At 49.7% G+C, this 12,666-nt stretch overlaps 1 protein-coding gene across 1 annotated transcript in view; it reads right to left on the bottom strand.

Annotated features, from left to right (window-relative positions):
* Positions 1-6,297: 6,297 nt before the first annotated feature.
* LOC101960595 (putative adhesion G protein-coupled receptor E4P) overlaps positions 6,298-12,666 on the bottom strand; it is a 29,989-nt gene continuing 23,620 nt past the window's right edge. The window contains exons 12-17 of the mRNA XM_040290564.2: positions 12,429-12,664; positions 10,540-10,606; positions 9,898-9,989; positions 8,619-8,799; positions 7,617-7,712; positions 6,298-7,166 (exon numbers count right to left, since the gene is read on the bottom strand). Of these exons, the coding sequence (XP_040146498.2) occupies positions 7,131-7,166; positions 7,617-7,712; positions 8,619-8,799; positions 9,898-9,989; positions 10,540-10,606; positions 12,429-12,664 (708 nt within the window). The 3' untranslated portion in view covers positions 6,298-7,130. The remainder of the gene's footprint in view (positions 7,167-7,616; positions 7,713-8,618; positions 8,800-9,897; positions 9,990-10,539; positions 10,607-12,428; positions 12,665-12,666) is intronic.

The raw sequence follows: 12,666 nt of genomic DNA, 5'->3' as shown, positions 1-12,666 counted from the left end.
ATTAACCAACTTCATAACGTTTAAGGGGGTGGAACGCTGTTACTCTGATCTTATCGTCACACCCTGCACACGTGTGTATAAAAGGTATCCGACTGTACCTCAGGAGCACATGCTGTTAAAATGACAATAAAAAAAAATCATAAAGCCAGGCATGGTGGTATGCACCTGTCATCCAGCTACTCAGCTGGGTCAGGTGGGTCCCTGGAGCCCAGGGATGAGAGACCAGCCAGGGAAACACGGCAAGATCCCATCTCAGAAAATAAAATCACAAATGCAAACCACTCTGACTGCAAGGGCTCTAGAAAAACAGACAGTGGACTGCAGTTTACTAGCTCTGGATCTAAAGGAATCCAGAGAAAACAGGAGAAATCTCTATGTAAAGGTAACACAGAGGTGGCTGCCATACTGTCACCTGCTGTAGGAGATGTGTCCTTCTCCCTCCTGGTTTCTGTCAGCACCTGGGGTAGGTGCAGGTGCTCAGTAACTGCCGTGGTTCAGACGAGGGTCTCCCGGGGCCCACAGATGGAGGGTGGTCGCCAGCCTGAGGAGCTCTGGGAGTTGGTGGGGCCTCCAGAGGCCTGGGGGAGAAGTTAGGTCCCGGGGACATTGGGACCCTGCCACTCCTTTCCTCTCCCTTCTACTTCCTGGCACCACGTGGTGAGCAGCACCCTCCACCACCTGCTCTTGCCAAGATGGGAGCCTCATCCCAGGTCCAGAAGCCACAGGGCCAATGGAACCTGGACCAAGACTTCCGGAACCAGAGGTTGAGCGAACCTTTCCTCTTTACGCTTATTTATTAGCACAAAGGAAAGGCAGCCAACAGGAGCATTAACCCTCTCCATCCACCCGGCCCCACCCCACTCCCCTCCACACACATGTGCAGGTTCTTGGACACCTGGAAAATCCATGTTGCAGATTCCATGTGGGATAAATTCCTATAAATACAACTTATGTTTGAGCATTTAACCATCCAAGCCCTTTTGCTCTCAAAATCCTTAGGATTATCAAATTAAAGGTGAAATTCATCTGAGGGTAAAAACATTAAGTGCTAACATTCGTATAAATATGGCCAATTTATACAGTCAAATAAAAGGCACTAGAAGACCATCAGCAAGTGTCCCCTGGGGAGCAAACCACCTCCCATTGAGGACCCTGCTTTAACTGTAATTCCTGTTCCCAGAGAAATTAAACATTGTGTCTAGTGTCTAGAAATAAAGAAAAGTCGTAAAAGTATTGTACCTGCCTATTTCAACACGCACTTAGAAGTCCAGATCTGCCGCTCTAGTGGAATAAAATGTAAGTTTCCTTGAACCAAAATTTAAAAAAAAGCCTTTTAAGACTCATCACACACGAAAAACTCAATTCTCTTATCCACAGCTCTGACAACAGGCAGGAAACTGTACAATCTTATTTGCTACTTTGCTAAGAGCCTCAGGGTTTCCAGAGGGCAGAATTTCCACAGTTGGGCCCAGTGTCTGGCTCACACTCTGTAAGAAACACACGATTCCACAGGGTGTCACCCACTCATTGTTCCCCTTGCAGAACCTTCTGGTCCCCTCATTGCACACGACGCCCAAAGGTAAAGGCCAGGCAAGTGGAGAGAACATTGCTAACTTTGAGATGCTGTAACCAAACCAGCAGCCACAACACCAGCCCTGTGTGCTTAATAAAACTTTAATAAGTAAACTGAAGCCAAGCCACAGAAGGAGACCTGGAATCCCAACCTGTGCACTCAGTGGCGAGCTCGTGGGGGGCAGGTACGAGCCATGGTTGAGCAGGGACACTTCAGGTCTAGAATGAGATCTGCCGGGGGTGGGGGCAGTTGCCATTTCCCGCCTTCGCATTGTCTTGGTGGCACTCAGAAATTACCTTGAAATGGTCTCCTGACACTGGCCTGCCCAGCCCTGCCTGTTGGAGCACACACACGAACATCAGTCTTTCCTACTTCCCGGTTCACGAGCCACTCAGCTTCACTTCTTGGTAGAACCGCAATCACCACGCTCCCTGTCGGAGTCACCCAGAGACACCTACCACCAGCCTCTGTGCTTGCTGGGGAGTTAGGTAACTCGGGTGAACCGGCCACCCCAGCTTTCCATGATAAAGAATCTCTCCTGTCCCAGTCTGGTTTGTCTTTAAAGAAAAGGGGGACAATAGAACAACACGTCCCCGAGTGCCACCTTTCCATTCCCCAGAACCAGCCAAGCCAAGGGAACAGAGGAGCAGGCTGGGCAGGAAGCGCAGTAGGTGTCTTCCTGAGGGCCCTGGCATCTCTCAAGCACACTGGGACCAGGACAAGCAAATGTCATCTGCAGAAAGGTGCTTTTCACACCTACGCCAGGGCCGCTGCTCCCTGGGACGCGGCTTATCCAAGCAGACTGAGTGCATGATGCTCGGAGAAGCGACTGGGGCAGAGCGAGGGCCCTGCGGAAAGGACAGGCACCAGTCACTGCTGCTGGGCAAATCCCCGAGAGGGAGGAAGGTGGGCAGTGAGGGGCAGGGAGACGGTCACCACTAGACCTTCTCATAAACGCTTCTCAGTACAGCCTGGTGCCTTGAAGGCCATCTCTGGGTACTGACTTTGGCCTCTGGACAGCCTGTCCCACTGCCCTAGTCTGACTGATGCAGGGAATGGACACTGGTCACCCTAGCTAGATGCTATATGGACCGGCATGAGCCTGGGGAGCAGGAGCAGGTGGAGAGCCACCAATCCAAAAGTCCATTCCACTAGAGCCTTTCTCTAGCCCAGAACACAGAGAAGATGCTGGAAGACTCTCTGGCTGCTTTCCACCATTTTGAGGTTGGCAGAGATGGCTAATGGATGGAGACCCTCACATAGGATTGTCCTCCTCTGGACTTCTCATTGTGTGAGGTACTTAAATCACTCTAGAGCTCATGACCATATTTTCCAATCAGAAACCCACTGAGCTTCTGGACCTCACAACTCAGCCTCTGGGGGCCCCTGAAGGATGAATGAAAAGCACCTGCTTCAATTGTCACTTCTGTTTTGTGCATGAGGAAACTAAGTTCAGAGTAGTAAAGCCACTTGCCCAAGGTCACCCAGTAAACTCTACAAGTAGGACAGGATCCCTGCTATGCCTGATCCTATAGGTCTAGATTCTAGATACCACCTGACTCTCTTCTTTCAGGGAGACTTCAGGGAAGGCTTAGGTCCAGACGAGGCCCCCCTGGTCACGGTCCCATAGCACAGAGCACTCCTCTTTCCTAATACTTTATACACTTGTCCGCCTTCTCTTTGGGGTCAGGCTGCTTCAGCTGAAGTCCAGCGGCGTCGTTCTTGATCTATACGGTAATTTCCCTCAACTCCGTAGTTTGCAGACTCTGATGACACCCGTGCGTGCCCCCCCCCAAACCTTTTAAGGTCGCCTCCATCCCCAAGAGCCGGGAGGAGGAGACTGCATGCAGAAGTGGGGGTTTGGCCCCACCTGGGAGCAGCCACGTGCGGCTCTTATTCCTGAGCTGGTGCTCAGTTGTGTGACCACACTTACCTCTAAGGAAGCTGGCGGACGCACCCTGGCTCCAAGAGGAAGTGGGTTTTGGTAAACGTTTCTTCCACTGTGGGGTGGGCAGTGCCCGCAGGACACTGGAGCAGGCAACACGAGGTCCCCCGCCACCCCTCCTGCCATCTTGCCTAATGACCTTAGAGAGCTCCCTCGGAGTTGCCTTGGATGCCCACCAGTGTCTGGAAGAGTCGTTCATCCCGGTCACAGGCAGATCACCCCCTTAGAGGCCACCTCCTCCTGGCCATGTGGGGGCCACAGGTGTGTACAGTGGCCACTGCCTGAACAAGCTTCATCAGCAGACATCTCTCTCACTCTCCCGGAGACACACGGGGTGTCCTGGTATTTAGCGATACAGGCATCCCCGAGTTTATAGTTCCCCACTGTCACCGCGTGGCACCAGCCCAGGTGCCCATCCACAGACAGTGAGTTAAGGAAATGTGGCGAGTAGGCGCAGGGGAGCTCAGCCAACACCAACAGGAAAATGATGTCATTTGCAGCAAAATGGATGGAGCAAGAGGGCCTCGTGTTACGTGCAAGAATCTAGACTCAGAAGGTCAAGGGTCATGTTTGCTCTCCCACGTGGACGTGCAAGAGAAGAAACGGGAAAGTGAACGTCGTGAAAAGAGAAGGGACCAGCAGAGAAAGGGCATCGTGAGGGGGAGGGAGGGAAGGGAGCGGAGGGAGCGAACTTGACCAGATGAGCATGCACAAGCGGGCCGCGGTGAGCCTCACTATTGGGCATAACTACAGTGGACCAATAAAAAAAAATTCAATAATTTTTTTCCTAAAAATGTATATTATGTTGAAGCATAAAGGTTAACAATGAAATTGACTTTTATCTTTCTTGGTTCACTTTTCCACAATAGGGAAATAGAAGTCACAAGATTACACTCACCAAATTCCTTCTTTTTGTAGTTATTCAAAATCAAATTTCCATCAAGAGCCTCCTACCAAGAAAACATGATGATCCCAACGCTGCGCACCGGAGCTCATCCAGCGTTCACTCCCAGGCCCCTTGAGGACCCGTGTTCAAGTTGGATGTGGAATAGGCGCCACGGATTTGCACAAACTCACTTCCACCCATCACGGAATGAATAGTTATTGCATGACTATTGAGCTAGGCATCCTGCTGCCTACAGTGTACCAAAGGGAACACAGAATATGGAGAATGTGAAAATACACTGCTTTATTCTCTGGACATTGAGAGCCCTATTCAGCTCACAGGCTCTGCTCGCATATTTACAAGGCTTCTGTCTCCTCCAGATTGTTCAAATGCCAACCAGCAGCAAATGCTCTTTGACCACACGTGGGTTTGCTGTGGCCTCGCCACACCTGCACGCAAGGTGCTCTGATGGTACCACGTCCCCTTAACACTCTCCTGCCCTGCCCTGGTCTCGTCCCCTTCCCTAGCAGCCCTGTTCTGCATTCAGGTTGCTTCCCCACCCCCACCCAGATCCCACACATGAGCCTGGGTTCCTTTTGCTTAACATCATGTCCTCCAGCTCCATCCATCTTCCTGCAACTGACCTGTCTCCCTGTTCTTGGTGGCTGAGCCCACTGCGCTCACGTCCACATTTGCTCTGTGCAGAGTTCTGAGAGGCAGCCAGGCTGACTCCACAACTTGGACTTTTTAAACTTGTTGCCTCTTCTAACATTTCAGGATAGCTGGTTTCAGAACGGTTCAAAGAAAAGGTAGAATTCAGCAGTTACCTAGTTCTTCAAAATTAAGTGACAAGGTTACATGCTAGTGACAGACGTTCATATTACACAGTTTTAATCCCAGAAAGTAGCTGTGGGTCTGATTCTGCCGTCAAATGCACACTGAAAGGCTGTTCTTCCCCAGTTTCCTGTGCAAAGCCACCTCGTAAGTCCGTGGTTAACACTGCCACTTTGTGGTTGGCTGGGAGCCAGTCCCTGCATCCGGGCTCCTCACCAGCTTTGATCCCCAGGGGAATGTTTGGAAGACAGTTCTGGTTGTCATGACTGGTGGAAACTGTCTCCAGCATCTAGTTAATAGAAAATTGCTTATTTGGGAGCAGATAATGCTAAAAACAGCCCCTTCCAAGTAAGCAATTATCCAGCCTGAACTATGGATACTGCCGAGCACTTTGGAAGTAACAATTAGATGAAGGCAAAGAGCAAGTAATCGACCGTATTTTTCATATTTGCTTCCAAGAAGTTTATAACCCAGGGAGTTGTGACCAGCACTCACACGTGCCAGCATCTGTGACACGGGGCATGGCATGTGAGGGGCAGGTCAGGCTGTCCAGACCTTAGAGAGCTGAGGAGCCAAGGCAGAGTCCCCCGGGAGTCTGAATAAGGAAAGGGTTTAGAAAGGGGCGGCCAATGGCTCTCTAAGAGAAGACCAGGGATGGGAGAGGGAGGGAGGAGAGGAGCAGCCTCGGTGTGGGGGGCACAGACGTCCAACACAGAAGCCAGCGTCCCGAGAGCTGACCTAGACCAGAGAGCATCAGCAGCAAGAGGGCACCAAGGACCAGCACTCGCCGCCCGCCCAGGAAGGTTGGTTGCATTGTTTGGAAGTTTCATTCATCTAAGTCCTGACATCGCACAGTATCAAACGTTGCTCTGCATGCACACAGTTCAAAAATAGGTGATGCCCCTGAACCGTAACCTTAAGGGAATCACATAATGGCAAAGCCAGCAGGGAGAGGTGGTCACAGCCTGGCCACATTGTTGCCACGAGCAGATGATATTTGAGCTCATTAAGCAATAAAAGCCACAATCATCCGTCCATGACTCAAAAACACACATCAAACCACCAAATTTCAATTTATTTGAAATCTCCTCAAATAAACTCTGGTGACTCTTGCCTGTGATTTTAACGTGGACAGTCGTTATAATTTAAAACATTTTTGAAAAATGTCCTCTGATAAAGTCAGGTGACCGTGATGGGTTGATTAGTGTGCTGAAACAAATACACCCCAAAATCAACAACGTTGGAGAAGAAATGAAAAATGGAGCATCAAAACAAATAGCGCCAAGCCCTTGCCGTGGCAGGCTGAGACTTGTGAAAAGCGACACTAGGAGACAAGATGGTCTTTAGCCCAGGTATACACGTAGGTTCAAAGATTCACCTGGCAAAGAAAGTTGGGGTGGTGGCAGTGACTTGCCCAGGATTTCTCCTGACAATATGTCCCTAGACAAGGGTGGTGGCTGCTTCTGCCCCCATTTCTGTGTTTCCATATGGGCTGTGTGGACCTGGAGCGCAGGTGCAAGACCTGGACACCAGCAGAGAAGCCAGAGGGGGGTTGTGAGTGGCCTCCAGACCCCAGTTCTGGCATCCCAGGCAAGGTGACAACGGCTGGAGGAAGAAAACCCACCAACTTTCCCCCTCAGTGAAAAGCATCTTTCCAACACCTCGTTGCACTTAATTGCACATGAAGGTGGGCGCCATACCTCCTGCATACCCCGTTCTTTCTCTGGAAAGAAAAGCCAAAATAGCCAAGTGCACACTTTTCATGGGAAGGGAGAGAGGGTGGTGTTAGTCTAGTCACTGTGCAGCCACACGAGCGTGTGGACACAAGCCAGTTCTCGGTCCCCAGCTGAGGAGCGGGGAGGAGCTGCATCAGTCAGATAGACAGGGTGTCTTCAGTGACCGAGTTCCAAGGACTTGCCTGGCTCCTCCTACGAGGCAGAGGGCAGGGGAGGTAACAAGGGGAGAGGAGAAATCAATCCCTCAGAAATTAACCAAAGCTTCCAGCTTCCCTAGAGACCAGCTAGGAATTCTGCAAGGCCCAAAGCTCCGTAAGGGCATCATGATGCCTGAGAGCCTTTGGCTCATTTTAAGAGTCACCCCGGTTCTTCCCCTTGCCCTCCTCCCCGTCCCCAGCCCCTCGCTGTGCTCCCGTGGTCTTCTCCTGTTCTCTGGTTGGTCTGTTAATTGGTGCAGTGAGTTATGTACAGAAGTGGGATTCACTGTCATCCATCCAAAGATGTACTCGGAGAGTTTCATCCTGCGGCCCCTCCCCTTCCCACCCGCACCCCTTGACCGTCCTCCACTTTACTGCCTCCCCTTCTCTCTTCACAAGTTCCCCCATTTTTGGACCTTTTCACAGATATTGATATTGGGCTTACCATTCTGGTGTGGGTAGTGGAGCGAGACATCTCTGTACTTTCCGTTTCAACACCCTTCTGCACCCTGCTAAACCACTTCTTGTATTCCATTCGCACCTAGAAGTTTGAGAAACAGAGGAGCTTGTGTTACAGACAGAGCTTGGGCCAAGAGAACGCTGATGACATCGGACGCCATAAGGACTTGATATACGGTGATAATGCAGGTGATAATGAAGGTGATGGTGATGATGGTCAGGATGGTGGTGATGGTAATGCTCAACAGTTAGAGGTATGCATCATTAACTTGCAGATGAGAAAATGGAGGCTCAAGGAGAACAGGCATACTGCCCAAGGTTACATAGCAACCTACTCAGTAGTAGACCCGGGATTAGTGATGAAGTCTCTCTGGGCTTGTGGTAGATTTACCCAATATTCCAGTGTCCCTCCTCATTACAGGAGGATTATTCATCCCCTCCCTGGTGAGCTCAAATATAACTATGCAGTTTCCTTTGAACAATGAAATGGTAGCAGAATAGATGGACGTGTGTCACAGCCAAGCAGAAATATTAAGCGGGGTAAGCCTCATTTGGTCGTGATCTCTTTTCTCTCTGCCATGAGACCAACAATATTGTAGTCAGGGAGCCATACTATAGCCTGAGTGAAGACCATGTAGACCAATAAACAAGATTCATGCAGCATACTCATGCATCATGAACAAGAAATGAACATTTATCGTTGTAAAACACTGAGACTGGTTGGCGGCAGGGATTATTAGGAAAGGACTATTTGTTAATGCAGCGTAGTCTATCTTATCCTGACTGACACATGTTCTTAAGAGATATGTCAGGATGCTAAATGGGTGAAACCCCGAGGGCACAGCACGCTCAAGGAGCCCCTGAACCCCCTTCTCAAATACAAGGCAACATCTCAGTACAAACATGAAAGGCCAAGGAAAGGCAAGAATGCACACAGCCATTCAACAGGACGAGGGGCTAGGCTGGGAAGACCAACCCTTAGTCTTACCTGGCGATTCAGGAGGCAGTGAACCACGAAGAGCAAAACCCCCTGCAGGACATTGGTGATGGTGAACAGGTAGGCAATGACCAGTCCCACCGTCTGCCCAACTTCTTCAACCATGAAGAAACCAAGGCCCCAGGAACATCCCAGCACAAACAGCTGAGCAATGGCCTTAAATGTCATGACCCTGGGGAAAGAGCAACAGTAGCTACAGCTTAACTGAACACGGGGAGTGAGCACAGGGCCTCGTCTAACCCGACAGCAACCTTCAGTTAGCGACTGACACAAGGTCTGCACAGCCTGAGGGTCAGGCAGGTGATGGTGACGGTTCTCAAACACCTCCGCTAAGAATAATGCTTTCTCCCACCCTCGGGAATGATTTTTCTGCAAAGGCTTCTACGTGGCCTTACTGGAAGATCTGCAGAAATGCCTTCTAACATTTGTGTTGAGAGGTTTTGGATGAGAGCGATGTCCTGTCTTCAGAACACAACGCAACAAAGAAAAACAGTATTCGATAAGATGGAGTGGGGCTGCCCTGGCCGCCGGCTGGGAGAGACGGCACGGAGGACAAGTGATGTTAAGTTGGTCGATAAGTGGATGAGACCAAAGTCAAGGCCCAAGGCTGGAGAGATTCTGCTGCACGTTGTACCCACATCCCTGCCACTCTCGGGGAAGCGGGGCAGTTGGCTGGTTGGCTCATAATGGCCGTGGGAAGAGTAATGTCCACCTCATAGGCTGGAGTTTATTGGTAAAGGCCAGTATCTACCCTTGTTAGGATGGAGAATTTAGATGGCACCACTGAGAACAGTTTCTACAATCCAGGAGAGTGGGTTCTCAGAGGTTAGAAAAAGGATAATATTGATACTCTAGCTAGCAATTCAATATGAAGAATGTTATACCAAGGAGACATTCAATCAATGTTTCTTGAATAAAGAAATAAAGCAGTGGATCAAACTATCTGAAAATCAGGGTGCTTACTTCTTTTGGGGAGGGGGTCAGGGGGCATTTCTGGACTTGAAACTAGACATTTGCTTGTGTTAGGCAAGGCCAGGCCTCCACCACCAAATGTCCACAGCCCGGTTTGTACTTCTGCATATTGTCCCTCTTTGTCAGGAATGAGAAGAACGTCTGACTTTTGTCTGGGACAGAACCCAGGGCCTCTGTGTCTACGCCAGCACCAACTACCACTGGACTACACGCCCAGCCCCGTGTCATGTTTGTGAATAGACATACTCTTTCCTGCCGGACAAATCCGTGGCTGTCACCAATTCCAGTAACTTCTTACCTGGTGTCCTGAATGGTGGAAACCTCTTTATTGAGGGAGGAAAGTTTGCTTCTCAAAATCCACAGAATTTGGAAATACAACACCAAGTTTATCTGTGGAAACAGCATAGAAAGAGAATGGCTTGGAGTTTTCTTTCTATTCCATTTCAAACAACCCAACTTGAGCTGGAGCTGAGAATCTTTTTCCCAAAGGACACCAGCTCCGTAGGGTCACCAGGGACATGCTCAGGTCTATCACGTGCTGCCCAGGGCTCAGTCCTGCAGTGCTCCATAACTTATCATCCAAATGACACCCGCGGAGAGGGGGAGGCTGCTACCGACACCTACACCAGGCAGCAGGTGTAACCGGGATGTTCCTGGCAAACAGAAGACTGGGTTGCTCTGTGCATTTTATTGAATGAATGAGTGCGGGGCTTTCTAAAGGCTGCAAATGCAGCAAAGGGCTACGTTATTCAAAGAACAGCTGGTGCACTAGGAGAAAGCCGTGGCAACAGGACTGATGGCAATATTTTCAGAAACGGAGTTTGGTCGTGTTGAGCTGCATTTTCTTAATCTTTATCTCATTTCCGCTTTAGCAGATAAGAAACACTCTCTATGCTAAGTCAACCCAGGGCCAGCACGCCCATAAATAACTACCACCTACCAAGATAATGAGGGCCACGGGCCCCATGAAGCTCCAGATGAATCCTTCATCGAGCTTGAGCCAGCAGCTGTGGAGCAAAAGAAAAGCATTAGCTGGGCTTCCTCCCGAGGGGAAGGGGTTTGCACAGAGGCTCCTGGAGCAAGATCCCAGCAGCACAAAGAGCCACTGAGTTCAGACCCCAGGCTTTAGACGTTGACCTCATCTGACACGAGCTGTGTGCACCGAGTCTTGGCTTCCCTAAGTGTAAAGTGCGACTGATCAAAGCACTGGGGTTGAAGTCAGGTAACGCCAGTGGTCCAACCTTGCCTTTCTTCAATTCTGCACTGGCTACTCTGGGTCTTCTTCCTCTTCCAGGTAAACTTTAGAATCAGTTCATCAATATCCAGAAATACTTTGGTGGGCTTTGGATTGGGAATGCATCAGATCTACAGACTTAAGTGGGAAGAACTGACGTCTTGACTGCATTGAACCCTCCTATCCATGAGCATGGAATATCCTCTCCGTTTATTTCAATCTTCTTTGATTGCCCTCACTAGAGTGTTGTCGTTTCCTCACACAAAACTTGTACGAAAGATTAGATGTAATTGTGTGTGAAGCTCAGGTTCTGTCAATGTAGTTACTATGGCAATAATGATTGTCATAAGGAGACGGAGAGTAAAAAACAATAATTTAACTACTACCATAAAATAACCAACACTAATTGAACATTCATATCCAAAGCTCTGTTGCTCAACCACTGTGTGTCCTGTCGTGACGGATGTTGGTAAAGGTAGTATAATTTATTCTAGAAGGAGACCTGGCAGTGTGAATCTGGAAAAAATAACAAGCTTCAGCTAACAGGGGGCAGAAAAACTTCCACACCTAAGTTCTAGCACAAGGATTGCAAGCTAGAAGCCCCGGGCTGAATCTAAACTACCACTGTCTTTTTGAAACACAGCTGCACTCCTTCGTTTGCATACTGTCAATGGCTGCTCTCACAGTAGAAAGGCAATCCTGAGGGGTTGCCATAGCAACCATAGGACCTGCAAATCCGAAAATAGTTGCCATCCGTCCCCTGATGGCAAAAGCTCATCCGCTTCTGCTCTTCCCTACAGTTTGATCTCCTGGATGATCCTGGCAGGGTACAGGATTCAAGTTAGAGGCAGGGCATCTCCTTCAATTCAAGAGGGACAACATCGCGCAGGACGTGCCGGCGCACGCACAACCCCTTCCCAACCCAAGCATCACCACCAATACCAGCTGCTCCGAGACACTGTTCTGCACAGAGCTCTGCAAACCTCTGCCGCGAGGCAGCAGCCGAACACGGCTGCTGAGGGCACTGCCTGGGAATTCTGGCTTCCTCCCTTTGTAACTCTGATCTTGGGGAAAAGCATGAAGTGCGGAAAGCCCCAGATGCCTGTGCATGGGGTAGTGAACTGACAAGTTCATATTCGGTCAGGGTGAGAATGACATGAGCTGCCACATACAGGAAGCATGATCTCCGACCTGTCACCGGCCTTCGAAAGTTGTGACAGTGGTTATTCTTTGTGGTTTGGAAATGAATCTCAACCCATTCCACCTATTTTTTTTTTTCAAACTCCTTCCGAACACATTGCCCTCAGGTTCTGTGTGGAGCCATGGATTTGCTTTACCTCTCCCTAAGTTTCCAGAAGTTGTATTCAAATTTTTGTGTGCATAGGAATTGGTTGGGGGAATGGTTTTCTGGTCTTCCTTATCAATGGGATCTAACCCCAAAGATGGTGATAACCACTGCTCGAGGAATTTCCAAAGTAAAAACAGTATACTGGGGCTGCAAGAAGGACTGGTTTGAAGAATGATTCACCATTTTCATTTCGCAGCTCGCGCGGACTGCAAATACCCTTCCCACCTCAAACACACATGGCGCTTACTGAGTATATGTGCCGTAGTTTTGGTGTCCAACTATCGCGGACACAGTGACAATCACAGCTGGGATGCCGTAGCCCAGGGGGTACATGAACCTCTTCTTGAATCTTCCTGAGCTGGTGTAGTTGGCCACTTTGAGATTCCTGACGGTGAGGAAGAGGTGCAGCCCTTCCAGGAGCATCCAAAAGAAGGCGGCCAGGTAGAGGTAGTGCAGTACCCCCGCAATGATGGAGCACAGCATCT

The sequence above is a fragment of the Ictidomys tridecemlineatus genome, chromosome 2 (assembly GCF_052094955.1).
Source record: "Ictidomys tridecemlineatus isolate mIctTri1 chromosome 2, mIctTri1.hap1, whole genome shotgun sequence".
NCBI lineage: Eukaryota > Metazoa > Chordata > Mammalia > Rodentia > Sciuridae > Ictidomys > Ictidomys tridecemlineatus.
Note: the sequence above shows the minus strand (reverse complement) of the source record. Positions and strands in the feature narration are given on the sequence as shown.